The following is a 27,494-nucleotide window of genomic DNA, read 5'->3' as shown; positions in this document are numbered from 1 at the left end:
AACATTAGGATGTCGCGACAAGCATTTCTCTAAATCGACGCCCGATCGCTTGTAAATCAATGCCCTCAAGCAGTCTGACATCATGCTTGCTAGCTCTGTCTACCTTGCAGTCCTTAAGGATAGCATTGATGGTCCCTACACGTCATAGGTCTGAGACAAGAGACCTTAGCAATATAAGCCAGGGGCGGTAGTTGAGATATCCATTGGCCTGGTGGTTTACCACGTATATTTTCATCCACCGCTTTCGATTCGTGGTCGTCCACCAGGCAATTACTTGTTGCTCGACAAGGGCAGATCTTCGTGACTGTCCGACGACGCTAGACCTCCACCAACCCGCCTCCCCATCCTTCTCATCTCTCTCATTCCAACCCCAAAGAAGTTCTTTACGATCTCTCCGCTGACCTTTCGACGGCCCTTCTGCCCTTCAGCTGGAAAGCTTGGCTGAGCGTGGGCTTCGATGTGGGTGCATGTGACCGCGTCTGACCGGAGCGATGATGTGACCTCATCTTTCACTCTTGGGAGAGCACCGATACCACGAGTCCCAGTATCAATCTCAGATGCCGTGGTAGCAAGTGAGCAAGTTTTCCCCTGTCCCTGATTTCGCGTTGGTGTTATGGTTCTCAGTGGATGTGGCTGAGTGGTTGTTATCTCGCCATTTGAGAGCAGCCTGGCCTCCAATCTTCCTCTCACTTCGGCCACCCTGCGAGCAGCACGGTCTTCTCTTTCCTTCCATACCAGTGCCCGTGTCTCAGGGGAACAATCAAAATAGGAGGTCTTCCGTCTATGGCTCGAAGACTCCGCAGTGTTTGCTTGCGGGATGTGGCGGGGTGTTGGTGCTATCGACCTTGATCGAGCTTGAATCATAGGGATAAGGGACGCTAGATGCCCGGTTGTCTTACTCTTCGCCATCCCTCCGCGACCATAAAACAGCTTGGGACCTGCAGCAAGGGTTGCTTCTGCATTGATGCTTGACACTCCACTTGTAGTGGATGTTGCGGTTTTAGGAGATGATGGTGCGATCCAAATTTTCGTTGGATTGGAATATGATCCAGAAGGTTTGGGTAGGCCAGTATGTCCTGCCAGTAGCCGATGCCCTATCAGTTGCGCAGTTGTATGGTTTCGACTTCGTCCAACATCTTGCAATAACCGGGTCTCAAAGTCTGTAAGGCTTTTTAAGGCCTCGGTGGTCTTGCAGTGACGAGTGAGCTCAATGACGGCAGTGTCAATTATCAGTTTCTCCCTACTATCCCAGATTGCCTCGACTGATTTGTTGTCTGCTGGCCCTGGAAACGATCTTCTGGTATTGAATTCTTCCATCTTAAGACGATCACATACACCCACAAAGCGACCTGTCCAGTATGGAATGGTTTCGGCTTGACATACCTGGATTGGAATTAATCAATTAGTCTGAGCATCAGCTAAGGACCCCTAGCACGGACAACACTTACATCCTTGGGGCTTAAAACCTCTTCCCTCGATGAAGGAGTCTTGGGTACGTGGTTTAATGTATCAGCAGCCTCCCTCACCTGTGTGTAAGGGGGTGACTCCAGTGACCGGTTTGTGAAGGTCGCCCCTGGGAGTTGAAGATTTGACAGGTCGCTGTCAGGAGCTCTTCCAACGCCGGATGTAGGAGGCAGAAAACGATCATCGCTTGCAGGTACATCTGAGATTCGGGACTTCAAAGAAATCGGCGTCCTCAGTGCTACAGGAACTTTGCCAAGTGCATTTCTCATGCGTGTACAGTTCGCTGCAGCTTCTCTCTGGACCTCCGTCATGAATCTCATCTCTTTCTCCGCCATCCTGCTTCCTTGAAATACCTTTGAACCATCAAGTTGGTTCTGGGAGTTGTAGTATGATCGTAAACCATCTGGAATGGCCTGCGTTGGCTTTCTTGGTGATGGTGTCAAAGCTGAGTGATTCAAGCATGAAATGTTTCCCAATGTCTGACTGCGTGGCAGAGGTGGTTGGATGGGTTTCATCAACCTTCCGCTCGGAGTGAGTTCACGAGAGGAGGCGAGAAGACTACCGAGGGTCCTGGACTTTGGCAGACTTGTGTTCGCCGGGCCCTTTGTAACATATGAAGGCAGACTTGAATTAGAGTTCGCAGCTGCAGGTAGGGACAAGGAGGAGACGTGGCAAGTATCGCTTTGATGCCATGATTTGCGGTGCAGATGCGGGACTTTGTTGTAGGTTTGGACGTGCGGGAGATAACCCGCATTCCGAAACCGGGTACCTGAAGGTGTTTCACGGCGCGAGGTGCCCGAGGTTGGCCGTGGTATGGCTGAAGCAGACGATGGATTTCTCTTGATCTGGTATGGAGTAGATTCCATGGTGGAGGAAGAACAAGGCAACTTCATATGGGTACACTGATCAGCATTGTTACTTGATGAGGATAGTGCTAATGCTGAAGGCGGCGGAGGAGGAATTGATGGAGGAAGCACACAGGCCAAAGCAGCCTCCTCAGGCAGCCTTTCGAAAGAGAATCGAGGCAAGAACGGCACACTTTCCGACGTGCCTGCCACATCCGTCTCGGAGGACGGTTCATCATGACTTGGGCTTTCCATTGCAGCCTGTCGTCCAAGTCGCTGCAAGGCTTAGTCCATTGGTGGTCTCTAGCAATCTGATCTCCCACCCGGTCCTCCGGTGGGCTAAACAGGTCTTGGGCTGCTGCATATGTGTAGCCCATGCGGAAGGACAGCCAGTTCATCAACAAACACAGAACAGTGTTGGCGCAGTCTCTCATTGAGAGTAGAGCTGTAATCAGTTTTGCCAGACTCAGAAATCTGAATGTAGCCTTATCCACCTGTGCTGTTGCAAGATCCGACTGAAGGACACATGACAGCAAATTGATTAGCGTGCTCGTAGTTGAAGCAGTCCCCATGTTGTGACCTTGCTGTGGTGAAGATACAGCCTCGTCTTGGCACAGGGGGGTGGGTCACGAACAAGGCTCTCTCAAGACTGACTCTTGAATTCTTCAGCCACACTAGTATGAGGTCACCCGTTATAAACAATTCTCCAGCAGAGGTGAACATGGCGAAGGACCATAACATGTCGCCCTTAATCGCACTCGAGAGCAGGATACTGGTAACAATTTGAGAGACAATATTCAGCACCTCGGTTGCAGAAGACTAGGTATCTCCTGAACGCCGCAGGGTGCACAATTGCTTATGTAGCCGAACCCAAGGACCGAACCCACAGTGTTTTTGTGCTCTGGCATATGTTGATCGCTCCAGTAGTATACAGATAGTTTGATTCTTTCCACATAGTCGAACCAGCACGCCACGCTAAGCACATCATGAAACTCAAACGAACCTCCGCCTCACAGTGCTTGGACTGATTGGAAGAATCGATTGCTCATCAATTTTTCGTTGCTCTTGACCATCGATCTCATAAGCTTGAGTTTCTCGTCCTTGCTCAGATCTTGGCCTTCAACTTGCTCTTTCCACTTCTTGAGCATCTCCTTCAGCTGCCTGCTGCCCTCCTCGGCCTCTTCCTTTGAATATTCTTCTTTCTTCTTTTGTCCATTCACACCGGTGAAGTCCTCAAGCTCTTCAGCTTTTCGTCGTGCCATGTTGACAACCTTCTCCGGGAACTTCACCAATTCTGCCACATGGATGCCAAAGCTTTGATCGCTGATGCCAGGTTCGACACGGTATAACAACGTGACTTCTCGCCGCTTCGCCGACCCTTCTGCTTCCTCACTCATGATGACATCCTGTTGATCACCGACGAAGGCTACAACGTGTAAATTTTTGACGGCTTTGGGAAACTTGTCAGCCAAGGCCGTAAGTTCATGAAAATGAGTTGCAAAGCATCCAAATGCTCCAATCTGGGCGACGATTTCTTCACTGATGGCCCAGGCAAGTCCGAATCCATCGTACGTACTTGTACCCCGACCGAGCTCGTCGATGATGATCAACGAGTCTCTTGTGGCGCTCTTCAATATGTTCGCTGTCTCGAGCATCTCAGCCATAAACGTTGAAACTCCTTTCAGCTGCGAATCTGAGGCTCCCACCCGCGCAAGAATACAATCGAAGATAGTCAGTTCTGCTTCCGAGCAAGGGACGAAACACCCAATTTGAGCCATGAGTGCAATGCAACCGATTGTACGGATGTAAGTCGATTTGCCACCCATATTCGGACCTGTTATAATAAGGAATCTCGAATTATCGCGTCTTAATTCAACGTCGTTGGTGATGAAATTCATGTCGTCTTGAGCTTCCATACAGGGGTGACGTGCTTCTCTCAGGATGGTATCACCAGTTCCACGCATATGCATCTTTGGACGAGCATATGCTGTAGGAGCATGAACAGAAACATGAGCCAAGCTCACCACAACGTCCAGATGCGCAATGATGGCGGCAAGCTGCTCAATGACAGGAGTATACGATGCCGCGACCGATACAACCTCGGCAACTAGGCCTGTTTGTGTGCGGTTGTACGAGGTAGACAATTGATCATGCTCACGCCGCAACTCTTGTAGAGCTTTTGTCGTGAAATAGACGCCATTTTTCTGTGTGGAGATCTCTTGATACTGGCTTTTGTTGCGAATGCAGCTTGCCTCGTTGCGGGTAAGTCTGAAGCAGTATCCATGCACTCGATGATTTTCAAGGAAAAGCTTCTTGTCCAGGTCTTGGTTGAGGTCTTTGCCCGCCCGGCGATGTTCAGCATCCATCCCGTGTCTGATTTTGTCAAGCTTTGCTCTGATAACACGGAGGCCATCATCAAATTCAGGCTTGATGATGAATTCATGCCGATCAAGAGCATCCAGATCGACCGTCGTTTCTACCATTTCTGCAAGCTTCCCTAGGAAGTTGGAGAGGTCTTTCAGTTTCTTAGTATAGTACTCCTCCAGAGGCACTTGGTATTGTTCATCAACGACTGTTTCCAAAGCCTCAATGAAGCCTGGGAGCCGAATGACCACTTGGTAGGTACGTACGACATCTTCTAAATTAGCAAGCTTGCGTTGAAACTTCTTTGCGAGGCGATAGAGGTCTGGGATTGAGCGAAGATGTTCTTCCTGCATTGTTTGGCGCAGTTCCGTATCTGTCACGAATGCCTCCACAAGGTCCTGGCGTTTTTCGATCTCGGAAAGAGTCATCAATGGCTGTTTGAGCCACTGTGCCAGTAAACGACCCCCAATTGGAGTCTTGCAGTGGTTCAAAAGTCCAAACAGACTCATATTTTTGGATCCATCTCTGGGTCCTGGCATGAGATTGAGAGCTCTTAATGCGGCTGCATCCAATTTCATGAATTGGGTGAGGTCATGCTGATATAGCCGGTACTGACCAAAATTGCTAGGATCTGTCAGAACCCCGAGGTACTTGATGAGCGCTGCAGCGCTACCCATGGCAAGCTTGAGGTCGCTCTGTGGCAACAAGCCCATGGCGTTCTCGCCTTTCAGCAGTCGAGCAAGATCTTGTTCGATATCTTTGATCGCGTAGTCGGTTGCAGGCTTTTCGGTGACGGCAATATTGCAAGCATCAGCGATTTGTCGTAGTTTTGCTAACTCGGGGTCTTTCTTCTGACCAGCGGTGGCAATCACACATTCCTTGACACCGAGCTGGATAAGAAGGCTTTCGAAGTTTGAGTATAGGTCGTTGTCGAGAAACTCGCTCACGCCGAGTTCCCTGACGCTTGCGTCTGCGAAACATACGCCTACATTTCTGGCCTCACCTGCTTTGGCGCTGATTTTCACAGCCAGAATTACGGGTGCACTTTCTCCCTGACTGTCGAGGCCGCTTCCGAGTTCTTCTTCGACCCCCTGAAGGTTTCCCGGACTCGCTTGTCGAGCAAGTTTCCAACTCCCTTTCCCGCTGTTCTCCCAAATTTCCACTCTTTTCCCTAGCTTGAACAACACTTCTCGAAGGAGGTTGCGGAAGACAGTAGTCGACAGAGTCACACTTGGCAAGGCGTTGTCGCTCCTTCCAAGATTTCTAATTACGGCGGTGGTCTTGTAGACTGACCTCGCGATGAAATCAGCGTCGTCATCGTGTGCAGAGTAGTAGTCGCCCCGATCGAACACTCTAATAGTGCTGGAGGCATCCGGTTTGGCAGGTAACGAGCGAAAGGTACGGATGAATCCGCCCTCATCATCAACCTGAGAAGTTTGGTCAGTACAGAGAGACAAATAATGAAAAGGGCTGATTACCTTGAGATCTGGTCTCGAAGCCATATCTAAAGCTGTTGTGTAATTGGAGCCGTTGGGTGGTTCGTCTCAACGCTGCTTGCAAATAATTCATGCCTTCCAGCCTTGAGCCTGGGAACGCGTTCCGCGTTAAGTGGGTTGTAACTTGGGAGTCGTGACGCGTGGTCTTGGCAGGCGCTCGCTTCCCCGCGAGAGTGCAAGCTTAGGTACCTTACTACCTGAGGGACTGAGGTTGGCAGGGTTTGGGATTGGGAGAGCGAAATGGGGCACTAGACTTCTGCACTGCAGTCAGTGCAAGGGTCTGAATTCACGCAACTCTTTCGTCAATCCTCCAGGGCACTTTGTAGATCAGAGCAGGCGGTCATTCGAGGCCTTGCCTTAGGCCTGTAGCAATTGAAGGGCTGTCTCCCTGGAGTTCCAGCTTGGAACCCTTCTGGTCGTGGCCACCGTTGTCGATCTTGCACTGATCGCCTCCTCGAACGGTCATGCGTTCCCACGGCCAAATACGGCCGTCCTATGACCAAAGCAAGCCTGGCACAGCGCTACCGCCATCCCAAGCACCATACGGATTACGGAGTACAGCAAGCCTCCTTCTTTCCCTCTCTTGAGTCTCGAGTCTCGAGTCTTGACTTGTCAAGCCTCGTGGCTTCCCAACACTCGCCTCGTGCTGTCCACCGTCAGCTGCCATGAAATCTCCTCTTTCTTTGTTTGCAGTTTCTTCCTTCTTGTTTCTTCCATCATCAGTCACCTGTACACATTTCCAAGTCAGCAGCCCTTTCACTTTGTCTGTTTCCTCCTATCGTTGTCTCTGTATTCTATCACGGACTTCCATTGCACGTACCATCATTCAGCCGTCTTCCAAGTCGAGAACTGCTTCAACAATGACTAAATCAAAAGGCAAGTCAGCTGCCGTTGACCGTCATGATAAAACCGCCCATGAATCACCTCTCGAGGCTCGGTCTCGGAAAGAGGCCAGCTTTGCCGACATTGAAGCCCTCTTACCGAAACGTTTCACAAAATCAGAAATGAGTTTGTTCGACAAAGGCACAAGTGAGAAGTTCTGGTCTCTTAGACTTAGTATTTCGGCTGACACCGCCCTCAACAGGCGTCCTTGGATCCCATAATCCATTTGGCAAGAAAGCCAATCCTAAAGACCATGAAGTCTGGGTTCTCAACAATACTGCTTATCGACCCTCGCGTGCGGGCAATGAGACTCTTCAGCCCTGGGAGGCTGAATTTGTTGCCGGTTTCTTCCAAACTGGCCGAAAGGACATTACAAAGACTGTTAGCACAATCGCTGATCTGATCGGTCTAGATGGTAAGGCGGGATCAGATCCAGAAACCAATAAGCGAATTGAAGAGCGCCTCAGACCTTTTGTACAAGCCATTGCACCTGCTCGCTCTGTGGAAATCTCCATTCCTTGTGCAAGCCCATCCAGTACTCCTCACAAACGACTCCTCGGACCGTCCAACCAAAATGGAATCAGCAGTCAAATCCTACCTACCGGAGGCTCCAACGAGATGGACGGAAAAACAATCACGTCCTCGAGTGCAGGTGACCTCTTTCCGAACTTGAAATTCAACACCCGTTTTGCGGGGCCTGAGGGATGGGGGATTCTATCCGATGTTGACGATACAATCAAGATCACGCAAACATCTAGTCCTGTTGGAATTCTGCAGTCCACGTTTGCCGATGTCCCCAAGACTACAGAAGGCATGCCAGAGTTCTACAAGGTCTTGGAAGAATCGTTCGGTTCCCCAGCATGGTTCTATTTGTCTGCTTCACCCTACAACCTTTACCCGTTCCTCTCCAAGTTTATCCCTCAACATTACCCCGAAGGCACGATCGTCCTTCGTGATGCATCTTGGATGTACCTAGGGGGGCTTTTGCAGTCTTTCACTGAAGGCGTCAAAGAGTACAAGACAGACCGGATCTCAAAGATTCGGTCATGGCTGCCAGCACGCAAATTCATTTGTATCGGCGACTCTACGCAGTCTGACCCCGAGGCATATGCGGAGATGTATGAAAAGTATCCTGACTGGATCAAGGCTATCTATATCAGGAAGGTGACAGATATTCCTCATATGGAGACCAAAAACAAAAACGAGAGATTCATCGACGCGTTCAGGAACGTGCCTGATCATGTTTGGAGGGTCTTTGTAAAGCCTGAGGAACTGGCTGATCATGTTAAGCATCTGGCAGGACAGGCTCACTCTGGTGTGGTTGGCTCAGTGTTGGGTATGTAGTGCCATACCGCAAAAAACATGAAGCAAGCGGCCACGCCATCGAAGTCCCAGAGCCATACTCCTCAGCCCCGGACGCCTGAGGCAAGAACACCGCGATCCCCAAGCCCTGCTCAAGTGGACTTGGGTTCTGTGGGCAAAATTCCGTTGCAAACAGGCAGAGGCCTCTCATCACCAAAAAGATGAACAATTTGACAGTGAGACCAATTTGCTAGATTCTGCAGACTAGGAGAAGGAAGACAATGCAGAGCGGAGCTCAATATCTTTCGGTGGGGTATGAAGGTGTATCATTATCAACAATTTGTATCCAGCCTTTGTTGTTGGGGCTTTACCTGGAGCCATAACTATGATGAGCGAAGACTACCTGTGGTGGAAGAAGAACGATATGACTCTTGAATCTCTCGAGGTGTTTCGCGGGTGCCATTGGGCGTTAAGAAGGTGATCACTCTACATCCTTGAAGTACACGAACTCACACAATAACAAACTAAGACCACGCTCGAAATTCATCATGCTTCGCGCATAGTAGGGAACGTCAGGCAAGGATGTGCTCTCCCATCCAAGTATGTATTTGACCGTGCACTCCGTAGGCACGACTACTCGGAGGTCGTGGTCCAGAATTTGCTAGGAGCGGGTGTGGTCGATTTTAGCCGGGTTATCTTGGCAAACTCGCCACAACCTGCCGCCTTAGAAATTGATGCACATCCTGCGGGTGGCTGCGAAATTCATTTCCGATGGAGACTGCGACATCTAGGTCCTCTGAACAACCATTCGGCGACCCTCGTACTCGAGAGATCCGACAACATGCCTCAAGGCTTTGACAAGTGTAAAGAGCGATCGGCGCATATCGACGAGATCCTTAATGGCCTGAATCGATACAACCCTGAGACAACAACGATCTTCCAAGAATATGTCACCCAACAATGCGAAGAGAAATTCTTTGACACATATGCGTGCCTTGCACTACTGAAATTGTAAGGTCGAACTCCTTCCCAGCGATCTGCTAGCGATCTGCTTGCTGTTACATGATGAAGAGATTTTATCACCACGTTTCCTATTACCTGACTTGTCCTTCGGGAAGAATGGAGATTGGAATTATTAGCTCTATCTGAAATTGAGCATACACACGATTGTTTTCAAAAAGTTGGCGATGAAAACCAGCAGTTAACATTCTGTGTGCTAGATACCAATTCAATCCTCAATTACTGCATCCAGAAACCGTCACAAACATCCTTGTGAAAGCTCTGACAGTATTCCCTTCGCCATCCTTCTCACTCGCATTGGCATTGTTGCCACCATCAACTATTCCCTATAGCCCCGGAAATACCTCCATACCCACTACAGATCTCACCGAATCGATACAAAAGCTCACGAACCTGAATACCCTCCTCGAATCCGCACAATATGACGCCTTTTGGTCCACGCTAGAATCAGATGATCTCTATGCAGATCTGTATGCGGATGTGGCAGGGTTTGAGGATCTTGTGAGAATCAGAATCGCAGGCGAGGTGGGGAAGACTTTCCGACAGATCGACTTGGGAGTGTTAAGTGGCTGGCTGGATCTCCGAGGAGATAGCTTGACCAAGTTTGTCCAGACTGCTTGCGGCTGGCGAGTTAATGGTTCCCAAGTCGATATTCCAGCAAATGCAGAGAACGAAGCCAAGAGCGAGATCAAGGGCGAGAGAGTGGGTGTGGATATGTTCAGCAGAGTGTTCAGGCGAGGCTACGAAGCTCCTGCTTAGGGTGGCTGGCCGACGGAAATGGTGACATGAAGAGAGGAATATGAGGAATGATTGGCGCTCATGTTCAACTCACACATGATGCGTGAAGACGCGCTCAATTCTACGACCGAAGTGACATGAGGATATATCCCGGGTTGGGTTGTTCTTCCAATTACAAAAACGTGCCATCATGGTTATGCTGCAAATAGCTGCATTGAGCTTGCTCATGTAGGTCAGACCTCCAACCATGACATGTCTTGTGCCATAAGTAAGAAATGCTCATCGTGCTCAGCAATGAGCAGATAAAAGAGGCAAATCAAACCGAAAACAATGATGATTTTCTATTGAGTACAGCAGATCACCGTTTTGTACGAGCCATGCTTCCCGACCAAGTTGAGACGACTTCAATTTTGCTTGTACCTCATCCTCAACTAACTAACCAGAGCAATCAAGAGCGTCGGCATCAGACAGGTCGAATGGATTGGTAGTCCCATTTCCTTTAGTGAAGGGGGAGAAGGGTGTCCATATACACCTGAATTGACTAGTCAGGCTGGGAATATCTAAATGGATCCCTGTATCCAACAACCTTGCCCCCGGGCCCTCAGCCTTACCCCTTTTATTGGCAACTTGCCTTCCCTTACATCTCTCACCCAACTCATAATTACTCAATTGCCACGCAACAGTCACGAAACTTTCTCCAAGGATCATTTCAAAAGTGTTGCGACACATTGCGAATGATATAGCATATTTCATTGATAGGACGTTTGAGGTTGGTTGTTCCACCGGTATTGGACGTGTGGTAACTATGATGCACGCATGGCGCTGGGTTCCCCAAAGCCAACTGGCATGGTCGAGGAGTCCTTTCTGCAAAACGAGAAGTCTACCTAATGCATTCACTTTCCAAATTCTCTAAACAATGTTCCACGCACCGAGCCCCGTTCGCAACCTTGGGTCCTTAACTCGACGTCCCCCCCGGCGGAGAAGACCGACGATCGAAACCTCGAAACCGTAGGTGGAGTACGAGGTATTTGAAAGGCTGAAGATCTGCGCCGCGAGTACGAGGTAAGCGAGCTGCGTCTTGAAAGCTAGTACTTGCGTGCATCAATGTAATATAACAGCCTTTCGACCCAATTATTCTCTGACTTCGGGCATACGTTCGGGGCGAGTGAGTTAGAAATCAATGGAGGTGTCGTGTCAATATTTCGGTTGATCTCCGGCTTAGTCGAAGCTGTTCAATGACACAATCCAATCCAGAAACCACAATGACGGGCGACGAGGATGGGTCACCGTCTGAGCGGTCGCCTCTATTGCACGGCCACGGGAATGGACACGAACGACCGAACGTGAAAATCACCGGGCCGGCGCTCAGCCCCGTGATTGAAGATGTCACGTCGACAGGCTCGTCATCGGTTGACATTGACATTGAGAACAACGCAGACGGTGAAGACCTCGCACGGACATCATCCATCGACTCCCACCGCGAGGCACAGTTCACAGGGAACGCGGACGCGGCGCGGCAGATGCTGTACATCGTTCCCGCGGTGTCGGTGGGGGTGTTCCTGGCCGCGGCGGACCAGACGATCATTGTGTCGAGCTACGGGCGGATCGGCAGCGAGCTCGATGCGCTGAACCTCACCAGCTGGGTCGCGACCGCGTATTTCCTGACGCTGACCTCCTTCCAGCCGCTGTATGGCAAATTGTCGGACATCTGGGGCCGCAAGGCGTGTCTACTGTCCGCGTATACAATTTTCGGGATGGGGTGCCTCTTCTGTGGCCTCGCGCGGGACATCAACCAGCTCATCGCCGCGAGGGTGTTTCAGGGCGTGGGCGGAGGTGGTATGACGACCGTCGTGTCGATCCTGTTCAGCGATATCGTCCCCCTCAAGGACCGCGGCATGTGGCAGGGGATCATCAACATCGTGTATGCTGCCGGCGCCGCCTCTGGGGCACCTTTCGGAGGCCTCGTAGCAGACTATCTAGGCTGGCGATGGTCTTTCTTAGGCCAGGTCCCGCTGTGCATAATCGCTTTCCTTGCCGTGCTGTTCTCCCTTCACCTACCATCACATTCGGACCAGAACTGGCGGAAGAAGTTGGCCAGGATCGATTTCCTCGGCGCAATTGTGCTTGTCGCCGCTGTGTTTGGTCTCATCTTTGGCATGGACCGTGGGTCGAACACTTCATGGGTGAGACCTATAACATACGGCCCCATCATGGCCTCGGTGGGCTTGTTCGGTCTCTTCATCCACGTTGAACGCCACCTTGCGAAGGAGCCGTTCGCACCGGGGCACATCATATTCAACCGCACCCTGATTGCCAGCTACTTATGTTGCGCCTTCAGTTTCGGCGCTTGGCTGTCTATTCTTTACTATCTGCCGCTGTTCTATCAAGCTGTTGACGGCTTCGGCGCTACAGGCGCTGCGGTGCGACTCCTCCCTGCGATTGTAGCAGGGGTGTCCGGCTCTCTCTTCAGCGGCATGTGGATCAGGTGGTATGGTCGCTACTACTGGCTGACAGTATCCGCCTACGTCCTTCTTGCGGTAGGGATGGCGGTTATCCTGCTCTTCAGTGGCGTGATTCTGAACAACACGTACATAATCTCGGTGGGGACTGTGCTGAGCGGCTTTGGCAACGGCATCGGCGTGACGTCGGCGCTGATTGCCATCATCTCGAACGCAAACCCAAAGGACCAAGCTGTCGCGACTGCCTGCTCCTACCTGTTTCGCTCCCTAGGATCCGTGATCGGTATCTCCCTGTCCGCCACGGCCATCCAGCAGCGTCTTAGGGACGACCTTGCTGTGAGGCTCGGCAATAGCCACGACGCCGCGGAAATAGAACAGGGCGTGCGCCGGAGCCTCGATTACCTCAAACAACTGACGCCCGAGCTGCGCCATATCGTCAGATTGTCCTACGGCACCGCCGCCACTGCCGGATTCCTGCTGGCATTAGTGCTCTCGCTGGGCGCAACTCTGGCGAGTGTCTTTATCAAGGAGCAGAGGATTAGCCGTTGAGCCTGCCGGTTGGGGCAACAGGGTTGAGACTTGAAAATGAAAGGGGTTATAGAATATTGGAAACGCCTTGGAAAGCCGCGCCGGGAGCTACGCTTCTGGTAGCAGCAGACATTTTTAAATTAGGAAACTAGTGAATTCACACAATTCCACCACTCGCGCCATGCTTGTGAATAATCTAATTAAAACAGCCCTGAGAGTGTTCTGCTTCGAATTATCATAGAAGAGGCTTCCTGACCATGAGAACGCATACTCAAAAGTTATAATTGTGGGCGCATGCGGGTCCTTCTGCGGTATTTGTAGGTTCTGAGCGGGCTGTTCCATGGTCCTAGAAGACTCAGCCGGTGAGCATAAGTTATATTTAGGATCTCTCGACTCAAACGGACGACATTTGGTTGGGAAAATCGCGGTGTTCGTCTCATAATTGGATCTCGGTACCTGTAACAATGCTGCATGGAGAATCAAATGTCGTTATCGTATAATCGTCCATTTCGGCTGAGGCTTTGATCAGTATCAACCAAACCTGGTCACTAATACCTGGTGCCTGCCGAACTCAACCATAACATGTTCTCATCTATCCCATGATTAGGACTTCGCTTCTCCGTTCTTGACTGCCCCATTTGTAGCTTCTCCATTCGCTGCGGTGGGTATTTCTATCGGACCGCCTGGCGAAGTTGGGAACCTCGCGGTTAGAACCTCGACACCATCTTCGGTGACAAGGAGTGTATGCTCAAACTGTGCGGACCGGGTTCCATCCGCCGTCACCGCTGTCCAGTCATCCGGCCAGGTTTTGTCCTTGTACGTACCCAGGCAGATCATGGGCTCGATTGTAAAAGTCATTCCTGGTTTACACTTGCCAACCGCCTTATTCTTGGCATAGTGTGGCACATTAGGCGCACAGTGGAAGAGTTGGTTGATGCCGTGACCACAGTACGTTTTCACAACACTGAGTTGCTGAGACTTGGCGTGTTTCTCAATGATGTCGCCGAAATCACCAATCTTAACTCCTGGCTTTACATGCTCGATCGCTTTATCCAGACACTGGCGGGTCGTCTCAACCAGGCGGACATTGTCCGGGTCAGCTTTAGATTTATCCCCAACATAGTACGTTTCGTTCAAGTCACCATGGAAGCCTTCGTGGTAGAGTGAAACATCAATATTCAAGATGTCCCCGTCTTGTAGTACTCTTTGGTCTGGAATTCCGTGGCAGATGACTTCGTTTACCGATGTGCAGACCGACTTGGGGAAGTGATTGTAGTTCAGAGGCGAAGGGTATGCCTGTAGTATTGGTCAGCGGGAAATTCTCTTATCTATTCTCCGACAGCCCAACCTTTCGCTCTATGCAAGCTTTATGCACAACTTCGTCGATATAATCTGTGGTAACACCGGGCTTGACTGCGGCCGCAGCAACGTCAAGTACTTCTCTTGAGAGCTTACAGACTTTACGCATTCCCGCTATGCCCTTCGCATCAAGTATTTGGACTGTATTCTTCTTGACATATGGATATCTTGGCATGCCATCCTGTGACCATTCCGGATGAGGTATCGACTTAGGAACTTCGCGTTTCTCTGATAGAGGATAGACTGGTCTCAGAGAGCCGGTAAATGGATAGGTGGGAAACGGGTTGAAATGACCGCTTTCTGGATCAACTTTAGAAACGACACTCGGAGTAAAGAGATTGCGGAGAGGGTTCGTACTCTTGTGCAGGGTTTTATGCTCTGCCTAAAGAAGAGAATAGACCATGTCAGCTGTGTGTGCATTTGGTGTGGTTGTCTGAAGGAGATCCACCCACCCAGCTCCGCTTGAAGCACTCTTGTGAGCAGAAGAAATTGTCCACACCCATTTCCTTGCATTTGGGGCATTGCAACGTTGACGCATCGTTTTCACATTTGAGACCAGGACATTTTCGAGGCTGTTCAGCGGCTTGGTCCATCTTTGCTACCAGTAGATTCTAATTGTATTGACCGAGGCAGCAAAGTTCGAGTCTGTACTTATGCACCTCTGGATTCGGCTTCTCTTGATCTGAAGAGATGCGTCGTGTTACAGATTGAAAGTGGCGGGGTACAGCAAACTTTTAAAAAGTCAGAAGCCAGGTAATTCTCCTTGTCGCAAGTCTAACTTGAAGAAGAGGAAAGTAGGCAAGAAAAGTCGAGGGAAACCTCGAACGGGTTCGTTGGAGACGTTGGTCCACTAAAGCGGCTATTGTTTGACGGCTGTCGTAGGGATAGTCTTCTGCCTAGGTACCATGCCGCTTTAATGCGATCAACAATATTCTCATCAGGCTGAACTTCAGCCTGGCCACTGAACTATCAAATCCTTGGTAGTTCATTGCTCTTGAATGAGATCCAATACCAAGCCCAGAAGGAAGCCTTCTAATACATCTAGACTGAAAGAGCCTGGCACGAAACAGGGTATCATTGGCGTCATTCTAGTTCAGATAACTCCGTACTGGACCTGACCATTCTTTCCATTTCTCCACCCGAGTGAGCCAGCCTGTGGCTAGGCATAATCTCGATGAGCTTGGCGATGATGTCCATAGGTAATCTGATGATGTTTGCCAAGGTGGCCTAGATCCTCTACAAATGCTCTAGTTCTGGTGGAGACTGCACAAGCGTTTGACTGAAGCTTGATCGGCGTAAAGGGTCTGATTTCGAAGGAGCCACACTGGATGAGCTGAGGCGGATTACCTTGTGGAGCAACTGAATCTTGATTGCCGGTGCGCACATGGTCACGGTCGGTGCTTGACTGCCTTTTGGTCCTAGGACATGTAGATTCGGACGCGATAAGGTACATTGTGCTGTTTTGTCCTTTGGTCTTCAAGCAGGTTGTTGCTGCTGTTGATCCTCGCCTTGTTTCCACTCGAATTCTGCTTGAGTCAGCATCAAATATGACAGGCTATGGGTTGAAAGCTACTTTGACGGCACATTGGACAAAGACCTCTTGCAGATTCTTGATTGATCCAGGTGAGAAGACAATGCTAGCACTGTCAGTCCTGTGTCAGTCCCGACGCGTCACGACAACCTTACCATGTGAAAAGAGTGACCACACTTGCCCATCAACAGAGTACACTCGTCACCTGGGAACCTGCATGTGGGACAGGTTCCATCAAATTGAACTCGGCAAATGCCACAGACCTCATCCTCTGGCAGATTCCAGCGCCAGGTGGCCACGGCATTCCATGTCTTGATCTTGACCTTCATGATTGTGGTTGAAGCGTTCGGCTGGCTCAACGAGCAATGAATACTCACTGCTGCAAGGCAGAGATGCTGTGGCTGAACGGCAACTGACGCGTCGACTGCTTCTGTGTTAACATTTATTGAGGCTGTCGAGCAGACTTGAATGGCGGAATAAGGAAGAACAATTTAACCGATAATATTCCGGGCGCTCTCCCCCACTATGTCAGTTGCAGTCTTGCCGTCTTGCAGATGCGGATCCAGCTTCGTCTCCATCTGCAAAACTAAAAGCTTCCAGTCCCTATCTCCCAAGCTCCGAATCCACCCAGTCACCACATTACAAACTTGTACACGCTTCCAGTTGCATGTGCAATTCTCGTCTACGGGCTTTCTCTATACTCTACGTCGTTGCTTAGTTGCAATCGAGTCTGAACAGGCGACCTGCTTTATTCCCACAGACTCCTAGCCATATCATGAAAGTGCTGGAGCAGATAAGATGACCATAATCGTTGCCTCGTCGCCGATATGGCGTTCTACACTTTCTCGTCCCCTCAGCAAGATATCTTTCCTGCAACGCTGCAAATTCTCCTCCTATATCGTCACGCCTCAAGAGCTCAATCAAGCTCTCAGCAAGAATGCCCCTAGCACCATCTCAACCGCACCGAAAACTATCCCGATATGCGCAGCATGGTTCATGCCCAATGACCCTGAGAAGAGAACTGGCCTCGAAGCCTTCATGAAAAAGCGGATACCTTCAGCTAGATTTTTCGACATTGATGAGATCAAAGACTCTGAGTCTGAGTATCCGCACATGCTCCCCACTTGTGAGGCATTTGCAGACGCCATGTCACGACTTGGAATCAAGAGAGACGACGAGCTGGTAGTATATGATACCGAAGAATTAGGCATCTTCTCTGCTCCTCGAGTTGCTTGGACCATGCGTGTCTATGGCCACCCTAAGGTTCATCTACTGAACAACTTTCGAATATGGGTCAAGGAGGGCCTACCAGTGGAGACAGGGCCCCCCGAAGTGCCAAACATCACCAAGTATCCAGTTCCTAGCTACAATACCGACATGGTGGTGAAATATGCAGAAATGAAGACAATCGGCTATGATCACGGCAAAGAAGGTGCTGAAGAAATCCAGATACTCGATGCTCGATCTAAAGGTCGTTTCGAAGGCGCTGAACCTGAACCACGACCCGGGTTGAGCTCTGGGCATATGCCTGGCGCCAGTAGTGTACCATTTCAGGAGCTGTTAGATCCAGAGACAAAGGCTCTCCTCCCCGCAGAAGAACTTAGAAAAGTCTTCGAGTCCAAAAATCTCGACCCCAAGAAACCATTCATTACCAGTTGTGGTACTGGTGTCACGGCAGCCATTATCGAAGCTGCCTTAAGGGAAGCTGAGTTCGGGTCTGAAAACGATCGTAGAATCTACGATGGAAGCTGGACGTAAGTCAAACAAAACCCTTGCCATTGTAAAGAAGCGAAAAGCTGACTTGTTTTGCAGTGAATGGGCCTCAAGAGTCTCACCGTCAAGCGGTCTAATTCAAAAGAGCAATTCTAGTTGATGTTTTTACACATGGACTTGGAGCACGCATCTTCCAATCTTGCAGAAAAAGGAGTGTATGAAATCAACGTCGATGCTGCATTTTCGGTTTTAGCGCTGGCGTACGGCTTGTGGGCGCCCACGTTTGTTCTGATACATGTTTTTGTTAATGCCAATGAACATCAGTGGCTTCAAGCTAGTTCCGCTAACAAACTTACTCTTGCCATTATCCTGACTATCTTGGAACGTTATCACATGTCAGCCATAACATTCTTCAATAAAGTGCGCTTTGAGCTTTATGCTCTACTCAACTCTGCTCAGTAGCCGTTCCTCATGTAAATTGATAAACCTCACACTACAATGCGCCGGATAGATTTTACGATTGGATTTGTTTTGCGACTGATGAAACCTCGAAAACTTGGGATGGTATAAGAGGAAGCAGGTCATGACACAAGCTGCCAAAGATGCAGCTAGATTTTTGAAGAGTACTCTCCGTCTCCCCCGTTCGAAATTTCCGCCCCGTATTCCTCCTGCGGACCTTGCCAAACTCCTTCCCAAATGTACAGACGATCTGTATGCCTGGCAGCGCCGGGAGCGACCCAGCTCGAAGCCATTTGTGCTACATGATGGCCCACCCTATGCAAATGGAGATCTTCACGTTGGTCATGCACTCAACAAGATAGTCAAGGACATTATATGTCGATCGAAGTTGGCGGAAGGTAGACGCGTCGATTACGTACCAGGTTGGGACTGTCATGGATTGCCCATTGAGCTTAAAGCCTTGGAGCACTCTGGTTGGGAGCGTGGACAAGGGGTTGATCCCGTCAAAATCCGTAAAGCTGCCAGAAAATTTGCACACAAGGCGGTCGAGAAACAGATGGCCGGTTTTCGTTCATGGGCCGTGATGGGCGACTGGAGTAATCACTGGACGACTATGCAAAAAGACTTTGAAATGCGGCAGTTGTCAGTCTTTCAATCCATGGCAGATCACGCCTTAATATACCGAAAGCACAAACCCGTCTACTGGTCTCCCTCTTCAGGAACTGCTCTTGCGGAAGCGGAACTCGAATACTACGACGAACATGTATCAACAGCTGCGTTTGTGAAATTCCCAGTCGATGGTTTGCTCCCCGGTATCGATGTCGATCAACCCGTCCATCTATTAATCTGGACAACCACTCCCTGGACGATCCCGGCGAACCAAGCGATTGCAATCAATACCACACTGGATTACTCTTTGATTGACTCACCGAGTCATGGCCATCTTCTCGTAGCAAGCTCAAGAATACCATATGTGGAAGGCATCCTTGGTGAAGTAGTCAAAGTTTTGATAGACCGATTTTCGGTAGATCTCTTGCTGAATGCGACGTACTCCGGCCTTGCTGAGTTCGGGAGTGATGCAAGGAATAGGCCCATCTATCATGCAGACTTTGTCTCAGCCGAAAGCGGCACCGGTCTCGTTCATTGCGCTCCCGGTCATGGAATGGACGATTACGAGGCACTGCAACCGTTGATCAAGTCTGGCATTGTCAAGGTGAAGGCCCCAGTGGATAACAGTGGTCGGTTTGACGAAACCGCTTCTCCTCTCCAACCCACCCTTCTGGCCGGCAAAGATGTTTTCAAGGCGGGAAACCAGTCGGTCCTGAGCATGCTTGCTTCAAACCAGTTGCTTGCACACAAACATAGTTTCAAGCACAAATATCCGATCGACTGGAGAACCAAAGAGCCAGTGATGATACGAGCGACAGCACAGTGGTTTGCTGATATCTCCAAGATCAAAAGCGATACGCTGAAAGCATTGGACTATGTGACCTTTGTGCCGGACACGGGCGAGACTCGTCTTCGGACCTTTGTTGAGAATAGGAGTGAATGGTGCATATCACGACAGCGGTCGTGGGGGGTGCCAATCCCTGCAATATACCACAAATCAACGGGTCTACCAGTGATCAACCAGGAGAGCATTCAGCATATCATCCACACCATCGAAAATCGTGGAATTGACGCTTGGTGGTCCGATGCTGCAGACGACCCTAACTGGATAGCTCCAGGTCTGAAGCCAACTGATTACATTCGAGGAACGGATACCATGGACGTCTGGTTTGACAGCGGGACGAGTTGGACATCGATGCTAGACCCAAGCGCACCAGGAAAAGCACAGGCAGATATTTGTGTCGAGGGCACAGATCAGCATCGAGGCTGGTTCCAATCCAGTTTACTGACCAAAGTGGCATATCAGAAGTCCATGTTTCCCGGAGTACAAGCATTTGCCCCTTTTGATACCCTCGCAACTCATGGTTTCACGTTGGATGCCCAAGGGAAGAAGATGAGTAAATCGCTTGGCAATGTGATCGCTCCTCACGAGATAATTGCTGGCTTAGAATCACAAGCTAAAGTGATCTCGTCAACGACGTCCAAGAAACAGAGAGAGGTACATTCTCTTGGCCCTGATGCTCTTCGTCTCTGGGTGGCAAGTAGCGATTGGAGCAAAGACGTGGTTATCAGCCAGATTGTTGTGAAGGCAATCCACGCATCACTTGACAAGTACCGTGTGACGATGAAACTACTGCTTGGACTTCTAGAAGACTTCGATCTGGACATGGCCGTCCCTTATGAAGAGTTGTCTGTACTAGATCGAATTGCTCTAGTACATCTCCATCGAGTATCCAGTACAGTGCAGACAGCATACCCCGACTTCGAATTTCACAAGGCAGTGACTGCTATCAATCGATGGGTGGCCACTGATCTGTCTGGGTTTTATTTCGAAGGGATCAAGGACATCATTTACTGTGATTCACCCACGAGTGTAAGGCGCCGCAGTGCACAAACCACGCTTCATCACGTTTTGAGCCACTTTCAACAGATGCTGGGGCCTATTACGCCACTACTCGTGGAAGAAAGTTGGGCACACACACCTGAAAACTACAAAGAGAAGCTTGAGCATCCCTTGAAACGAATATGGGCCAAGCCTCCCTTAGAATGGCAAGGGGGAGAACTGAGCGAATTGTTACCTCAGATAACAGCCATCAACACAGGAGTGAAAGCCGCACAAGAAAAAGCGCGCTCTGAAAAACTGATGGGGCAGTCGCTCGCGTCAGATGTTGTTATATATCTTCACCCCACCGTCGATCTATCACAGATACCCAGCGAGACTTGGAAGGAGATCTTTGTGGTATCAAGGGTGGAATTCATATTTGACGGGATGTATGAGTCCAAAGCTACCACAGACGCCGAAACAGGAGAGGCTTCATGGTCGCGTCAGACGAATTTCGAGATGCCTAATGGCGCTCTGTCTGGAATTGCTGTGGTGAAGAGTCCTCATAGTGAGAAGTGTGCGCGATGTTGGAAGTACGTTGTGGATCCGGCGAAGCCCAAAGAGGTGTCGAGTGCAGGACAGAAGGCGGAGCTTCCTTTGTGTGAACGATGTACCAACACAGTGGCGGAGATTGTGAAGTAAAGACGGTGTATGAATAGTCTGTACCACTATTCTCCTCTGATATACAACCTTGGGATTACCGCACGAGGTAAATCTAGAATAGAATCTCCTAAAGCGGCGGCATCGGCATCTAAGGTTGGCGGGAGATTCGCTAACAACATGTGGTGAGTTGGCCTTATTTACAGTAGAGTACGAGGTACCTCGTCCTCTTGGTCTACAGAACAACTTGATGCGGTCTGGTGGCCACAGGGCTTCCTACTGTTCGCAAAGGTTGAGGCCAGACGCAGTCAAGCTTGATCTGCATACAGTGCTTCGTATTTCGACTCCGACTAGACTACTGTAGCTTAGCTGCAGAAGGATCGGCTGAGCAACTGCGAGTACCGTTTGCGGGGTAACGTGCTGCGTGACATGCATGACTACAAAAATCAATCGAGGCTGCACTCTAGCACCATAGAGCACCTGCAAGCCATTTCCTAAGCGCCGTGAGGAAGAAGATGCGGTCGATTGGAAGCAGCTGATAAGTGGTTATTATGCACTACTCCTAGGCCCGTAGGCATGTGCTTCGTTTTATTGCAAACTCGGTCAGAGGAACAGCTTTTGGGCCGTTATTGTTGTGGCCATTTCCATTTCCAAACGTCATGAAGTGACGTTTTGTGCATAGCTTCAACTACTAGCCTCGGTGGATCCGTTGAACTAGGGTACGAGGTACCGATGGACATGGAAAGCAAACCTTCCATGTTGCAATATGCACTCCCCCACGGCCTTAAGTCGTTGCCCTAACCTAAGCAGACATTAGACAAACCCCTGAAAACCTGTCTATCTCTTGTAGGTGTTGTGGATCAGCAAAAGAGGACTCCGAGAGGATTCCCGTGGGCATTCAACTGCCCTTCAGTGGGCGCAGCATGTGCATATTATCTCGTCATAGCGGCGGGAGGTCCCGGCACTTATGACCTTCTAGGACGAGAAATCGTGGCTGGTGAAGGTCTCATTGGACGGCAGAGACATGCCTGCATCGGTCTGAGCTCATCGACGTGCCTCCCCCTGCCTTCATGGTCAAATTATGCCCTGGGACCCTGATGGCTCCCCCGCAACCTGCCTACACAGTTGGTACCAGCTGATGAGAAACAAGGCCGGTTAAGAAAAAAAAGAATGAGGAGGTGAGGAGTAAACCGCGCGTGTGCCCACATGACTTTTGGTAATGAACCAGTACCATTAAAGTGCAAGCAGGAAGGAACCAACTAGTAGCATCGCTCCTGTCTACTAATGACAATTACCCCCTCCAATAGTGACATTCGTCCTTTCCACCCTGGACGTCATGGACCCGAGTGACTTCCTGCCTCGTTTCACGGTCCTCTTGTACTCTTCCTTCCCATTTTCCTTTTGACTGCTGCCTTCTTCCATCCTCATCAGCTCTTGTTGCTTCCTCCAAGCAATCACAACCAACTTCCTTTCTCCTTGGATCTATCCTCCACGACTCCAGACACAGTTGTTCTGTTTTCTCTTGGACTGCGTATTGTTGCTTGTCTCCGTCACTAATATCCTTCATACAACGTCGTTAATATGATCGTCCATCCAGACATGATCAAGTCGGCAACTCCTACCACTTCGGTGGCCCCAATTCCCACCATTGTCCCGACTCGTCCCATCTTCGTCAATGCCGGTGACACTGGACATCGAACCCTCTGGTTAGATGCTCAATTTTGTTTCCACACAAGACCTTACTTGCTAACTAATCTGAAGGGTTGTCGTTGTGTTAATGGGACTTTCATCCCTGGCCTTCTATGCCATGGCATTCCGTGTACCAGTGGTGAGTTGACAACGTTAGGCTATATTTCCTGCCGGAGCCCAGACTGATGTATTCCAGCAAAAACGTCTCTTCCACATCTTGACTGCTTTCATCACCACCTTTGCATTCCTTTCATACTTTGCCATGGCCACCGGTGATGGAATCAACTACCACAGATACACCGTCACCGAAACCCACAAGAAAGTGCCAGATACCCACCAGGACTATTTCCGTCAAATATACTGGGCGAGATATGTTGACTGGACCGTCACTACTCCGCTTCTCCTTCTCGATCTTGCTCTTTTGGCTGGCCTCAGCGGGGCCAATATCCTTGTTGCGGTGGTTGCCGATGTCATCATGATCCTCACTGGTCTCTTTGCTGCCTATGGTAAGACAGATGGCCAAACGTGGGGTTGGTACGCCTGGGCTTGCATTGCCTACATTGTCATTGTCTATCAGCTTGCCTCTGCTGGACGCACCGCCGTTGCAAACAAGGACAGCAAGACCAAGGCTTTCTATGGCTCCATTGCTGGATTCACTCTCATCGTCTGGACCATCTACCCAATGTGAGTAGCTTGACCTGGAATCAGCGTAACAAAAGCTTACCGAATAACAGTATCTGGGCTCTTTCCGAAGGTGCTCACATCATTTCAGTCGATTCCGAGATCCTCGCTTATGCTGTACTTGACCTTCTTGCGAAACCCGTAAGTCATTTAGGTCCAATAGAAGGCTCTTATTAACTCTTCCCAGGTCTTTGGCTTCTGGCTCTTGTTCACACACGACAGCATGTCGAGCACGTATGTTTTGAGTTCCTACTAGATCAGAATAGCCTGACTAATTGATTACAGATCTCCCTCGCTTGAAGGATTCTGGTCCAATGGTTTTGGCAGTCAAGGCGCTCTCCGAGTTGGTGACGATGATGAAGCTTAAAGGACTAGACTGACCCCATCAGGTTGGCGATGATGACTAGGTCAAGCTCGGGTCACGCAGGCGAATCCACACGGTGTGCTGGATCATTTCAAATAACCTACACATACGGTCGAACAATGTTGAAGAATGAGGAAAGGGAGCAGAAGGCTGCAGGACGACGGGCTGAGATTGTGATTATGGTGACCAAATGGACAGGTTTGGTGGGAGAAGATGGTGACGGTGCTCATTGGCAACCAATGAAACACAACGTCGAATGAATTCCTTTCTGGAGGCTGGCCCTAGAGGGAACAGCATTTCCGAGCCCGACCAAGGTTCGAAGAATCACTTGTACAACAATCACTCCTTCTTTTGCATGAATCGAAAAAGCATGAGACTGCATGATACAAGGAATATGAGTTTTGAGAACGATCGAGATTCCTGAGCTTCTCTGCGCATTCTGTCCTATGTTACGATCTGCGTATAAATGGCTAATCGCTACAGACTAGGGCATGTGTTCCGTTTTGTTCTACATTTCGTGAGCAACCTCGTGATCGGTACATCAATACGCCAGCTGATGACCCCTGTACTACATATACGGGAGAGCAACCCCCGAATGCCAAGGCATAATGATCCTCAGGTTCGCGTCGTCAATCTTTCGGAGGTTGTCCATAACATTGACTTTCGTTTCTTCATGCGAGGAGAGACCTTCATCAGTCGAGACTTGTGAAAAAAGAACTACCGGCCGAGAGGAGAGCACTTTCTTCCCTGGCATTTGCAGTTTGTATGTTCAGAATCAGCCTCGAGCCCGACTATTCTTCTATTCTTCCCTTGCCAAGCGGACTACGTGTAAGTCAGCAGATAATTCCTTCGGAGACCCAAATGCCGACAACTTCATGGACTCCCCCCCAAACAAGTTGCATTCCTTGGCGGAGCAATCCCATAGCCCCGAAGGGAGGCATGATCTCCTGTCCAATGATTGTCCCAAGTGCACTGGCTCTATCTTAATATCTCGGCCCTAGCTGTACCGACATCCCACCATTACCTCTCTGCTCTGTATCCCTGATGCTGCTCACCACAATCAATGAGATCCGCGAGCAGTGCTTGGGTCAGCGAGACCCCAGATCATGGGGTCCCCGTACACTCACAATTCAGGGTTGGCCTGACAGCCTCGGTGTGTATTGCACACATTTCATGCAAGGCAAGTTGCATTGAGGTTGGTGTATGAGCCCAGTCGGAATCCCTGGTACAGCTGGTATATATTGTCAATGGTCCTTGGCCCATCCGGATGTCATGTTATCCATTCACCCAGCCTCTTCTTCTTTGAGAAATATCAATACTGCACTCGACTCTAGGAACGTCCTTCAGCTGGTCGCGATATAATGGCCTTCTACAAGCGCAAGATTACCGTTTCCGACGGGGAAATCACCAATGCCGCTCATCTCACCCTGAGGCAGTCCTTCCTCCCTAATTGTCTTGGTACGTGATGGGGAGCCTTTTGGTCACCGCACTGAGGAGTTGCTCAGTTAGAGGGACGGGTTGGTATCCTCTGCTTGATTCTCGCTAACCCCAACCTTTTTCTTAGTGACAATCCTCTTCTTTCTATGGGGGTTTGCCTACGGTCTCTTGGATGTATTGAATAGTCATTTCCAAACGACACTAAACATCACAGCTTCTCGCTCATCGGGTCTCCAAGCCGCGTATTTTGGCGCTTACTTCTTGTGCCCGTTGACGATTTCGGGCTGGATTCTAAGACGTTTTGGCTTTCGGTAGGTGCAGTATATATCGAAGATTTCCCTCTTTCCCACGGGGTGAAATCTTTCCAAGCCATCGTTGACGTGGACTGCTTTGCAGAGTCACTTTCATGACTGGTCTCGCTGTCTTAGCTGTTGGATGCCTCCTGTTCTGGCCCAGTGGTGTCAAGAAATCCTTTGGTGGATTTTGTGGCAGCATGTTTGTCGTGGGTGCAGGGCTGAGCACTCTGGAGACCGCCGCCGATCCTTTCCTGGCTATCTGTGGTCCGCCCCGATACAGCGAGGTTCGTCTGAATTTAGCTCAGGCGGTGCAGGGTGTGGGCAGCTTCGTTGCGCCTCTTCTGGCCAGTCGGGTGTTCTTTGCCCATACTGGTGAGTGTGATACTCCTCTAATTGCGACCTTTTGCTGATGTCTTTTTGCACAGTCAACAATGACCAAGGGCTGAAGAACGTGCAATGGACGTATCTGGGAGTTGCGTGCTTTGTGGGACTGCTCATCATTCTTTTCTTCCTCGCCCCTTTCCCGGAGATCACAGATGCCGACATGCATCACCAGGAGCATGCGATTGCAGAGTATAATCCCGGACCTCTTCGCAAACAATGGACGTTGTTTCTTGGCGTGTGGTGCCAATTCTGCTACGTTGGTGCTCAAGTGGCGGTTGCTGGCTACTTTATCAATTTTATCAAGGAAACTGGTCGATCTGCAGCCACTGCATCAGACCTTCTAGCCGCAGCTCAGGGGATCTACGCGGCGAATCGATTCATTGCTGGGTTCTTGATGATGATCCCAGCCGTCAAGCCTCGTTACATGCTTGCGCTCTACTTGTCCATGTGCTGTGTTTTGGCACTCGTGGCAGCGCTGACCCGCGGAAGCACATCGGTGGCATTCCTAATGCTGGTGTTCGTGTTCGAGTCATGCTGCTTCGCGACCATCTTCACCATGTCACTACGTGGGTTGGGCAAACATACCAAGCGAGGGGGTTCGTGGCTAGTGGCAGCCATTTCCGGCGGGACTGTTTGGCCGAGTATGACAGGGGCAGTGGTGACAGCTAGAAACGCTCACATTGCCATGTTGATTCCCATGACTGGGTTTATCGTCGCCATGGTCTTTCCCATATATGTGAACGTCTACCAGAAAGGGAGAATGGACACTCATAGGGCAACTGAGGTTGGACTTTTCCAGCCGACGGAGAAAGAATTGGAGCTAGAGAGGAACCAGAGCACCAGCGAACCTCAGCCAGTCGAGATCCGCGAGGATGGGAGCAACTTGAAATGAGCAGCTAACCTGACCAAAAGTGTGGAAGGATGGATGTATTAGCACTTGCCAGATGAGGGAGAAAGTGACGGTGAAAGTAAGGGTTGTTGATGACTGTGTATGTAATTCGCTGCTTGAATTTGATTGATTACTGTATCAGCGTGGATCATCTTTGTGGCATATATCACCTCTCATTTACCTACTCCGTACTTGGGCACCTAACCTAGATATCTATTCTACCCATAAGCGCCCTCAATAACGGTTTCGCTTGGCAAGGCTGAAGGGGCGGGAATGAGGCTGTGTTTTTCCTCGGTTTGATTGCGTGACTAACAAGCACCCGTGCACCACTGGGAGTCCCACCGGGGCCACCGCCGCTGATCTGCAGTGCCTCTTTCAGCTCCGAACAGACCTCGACTTCTCAAGATTACTCGTACACAACACTCACTCATACACAACAAACATTCAAACCATAATACGCAACACTCACTGGACCTCTTGTATTCCCTATCTATCTGCCTTCC

The 27,494-nt window shown here is 50.0% G+C and overlaps 11 protein-coding genes across 11 annotated transcripts; 7 read left to right on the top strand and 4 right to left on the bottom strand.

Moving 5' to 3' along the window:
• Positions 1-657: 657 nt before the first annotated feature.
• Positions 658-2,081, bottom strand: A1O9_00203 (uncharacterized protein; the record flags this gene model as incomplete). The annotated part of the gene is made up of 2 exons (XM_013409367.1): positions 658-1,383; positions 1,440-2,081. Coding segments are annotated over 2 exons (1,368 nt in total), but the record flags the coding sequence as incomplete, so codon positions are not given.
• Positions 2,082-3,319: 1,238 nt separating this feature from the next.
• On the bottom strand, positions 3,320-6,175 carry A1O9_00202 (DNA mismatch repair protein msh-2; the record flags this gene model as incomplete). The annotated part of the gene is made up of 2 exons (XM_013409366.1): positions 3,320-6,100; positions 6,152-6,175. 2 exons carry the CDS (start codon positions 6,173-6,175, stop codon positions 3,320-3,322), a joined length of 2,805 nt encoding a protein of 934 aa, XP_013264820.1.
• Positions 6,176-7,029: 854 nt separating this feature from the next.
• A1O9_00201 (uncharacterized protein) lies at positions 7,030-8,395 on the top strand (the record flags this gene model as incomplete). The annotated part of the gene is made up of 2 exons (XM_013409365.1): positions 7,030-7,198; positions 7,254-8,395. The coding sequence occupies 2 exons, from the start codon at positions 7,030-7,032 to the stop codon at positions 8,393-8,395; spliced, it is 1,311 nt and encodes a 436-aa protein (XP_013264819.1).
• A 799-nt stretch (positions 8,396-9,194) lies between these two features.
• On the top strand, positions 9,195-10,132 carry A1O9_00200 (uncharacterized protein; the record flags this gene model as incomplete). Its single annotated transcript, XM_013409364.1, has 2 exons — positions 9,195-9,364; positions 9,574-10,132. The coding sequence occupies 2 exons, from the start codon at positions 9,195-9,197 to the stop codon at positions 10,130-10,132; spliced, it is 729 nt and encodes a 242-aa protein (XP_013264818.1).
• A 1,241-nt stretch (positions 10,133-11,373) lies between these two features.
• On the top strand, positions 11,374-13,119 carry A1O9_00199 (uncharacterized protein; the record flags this gene model as incomplete). The annotated part of the gene is made up of 1 exon (XM_013409363.1): positions 11,374-13,119. The coding sequence occupies one exon, from the start codon at positions 11,374-11,376 to the stop codon at positions 13,117-13,119; it is 1,746 nt and encodes a 581-aa protein (XP_013264817.1).
• Positions 13,120-13,701: 582 nt separating this feature from the next.
• Positions 13,702-15,050, bottom strand: A1O9_00198 (methionyl aminopeptidase; the record flags this gene model as incomplete). Its single annotated transcript, XM_013409362.1, has 3 exons — positions 13,702-14,394; positions 14,447-14,839; positions 14,910-15,050. The coding sequence occupies 3 exons, from the start codon at positions 15,048-15,050 to the stop codon at positions 13,702-13,704; spliced, it is 1,227 nt and encodes a 408-aa protein (XP_013264816.1).
• A 981-nt stretch (positions 15,051-16,031) lies between these two features.
• A1O9_00197 (anaphase-promoting complex subunit 11) lies at positions 16,032-16,317 on the bottom strand (the record flags this gene model as incomplete). The annotated part of the gene is made up of 2 exons (XM_013409361.1): positions 16,032-16,094; positions 16,144-16,317. Coding segments are annotated over 2 exons (237 nt in total), but the record flags the coding sequence as incomplete, so codon positions are not given.
• Positions 16,318-16,786: 469 nt separating this feature from the next.
• A1O9_00196 (uncharacterized protein) lies at positions 16,787-17,746 on the top strand (the record flags this gene model as incomplete). The annotated part of the gene is made up of 1 exon (XM_013409360.1): positions 16,787-17,746. One exon carries the CDS (start codon positions 16,787-16,789, stop codon positions 17,744-17,746), a length of 960 nt encoding a protein of 319 aa, XP_013264814.1.
• A 538-nt stretch (positions 17,747-18,284) lies between these two features.
• On the top strand, positions 18,285-21,293 carry A1O9_00195 (isoleucyl-tRNA synthetase; the record flags this gene model as incomplete). The annotated part of the gene is made up of 1 exon (XM_013409359.1): positions 18,285-21,293. One exon carries the CDS (start codon positions 18,285-18,287, stop codon positions 21,291-21,293), a length of 3,009 nt encoding a protein of 1,002 aa, XP_013264813.1.
• Positions 21,294-22,850: 1,557 nt separating this feature from the next.
• On the top strand, positions 22,851-23,988 carry A1O9_00194 (uncharacterized protein; the record flags this gene model as incomplete). The annotated part of the gene is made up of 6 exons (XM_013409358.1): positions 22,851-22,957; positions 23,013-23,079; positions 23,137-23,624; positions 23,675-23,762; positions 23,809-23,855; positions 23,907-23,988. 6 exons carry the CDS (start codon positions 22,851-22,853, stop codon positions 23,986-23,988), a joined length of 879 nt encoding a protein of 292 aa, XP_013264812.1.
• A 1,840-nt stretch (positions 23,989-25,828) lies between these two features.
• A1O9_00193 (MFS transporter, FHS family, L-fucose permease) lies at positions 25,829-26,994 on the top strand (the record flags this gene model as incomplete). The annotated part of the gene is made up of 2 exons (XM_013409357.1): positions 25,829-26,090; positions 26,144-26,994. 2 exons carry the CDS (start codon positions 25,829-25,831, stop codon positions 26,992-26,994), a joined length of 1,113 nt encoding a protein of 370 aa, XP_013264811.1.
• Positions 26,995-27,494: the final 500 nt, after the last annotated feature.

The sequence above is a fragment of the Exophiala aquamarina genome, assembly GCF_000709125.1.
Source record: "Exophiala aquamarina CBS 119918 chromosome Unknown aczIA-supercont1.1, whole genome shotgun sequence".
In the NCBI taxonomy this organism is placed as follows: domain Eukaryota; kingdom Fungi; phylum Ascomycota; class Eurotiomycetes; order Chaetothyriales; family Herpotrichiellaceae; genus Exophiala; species Exophiala aquamarina.
This window is presented reverse-complemented; position numbering and strand designations above follow the sequence as displayed.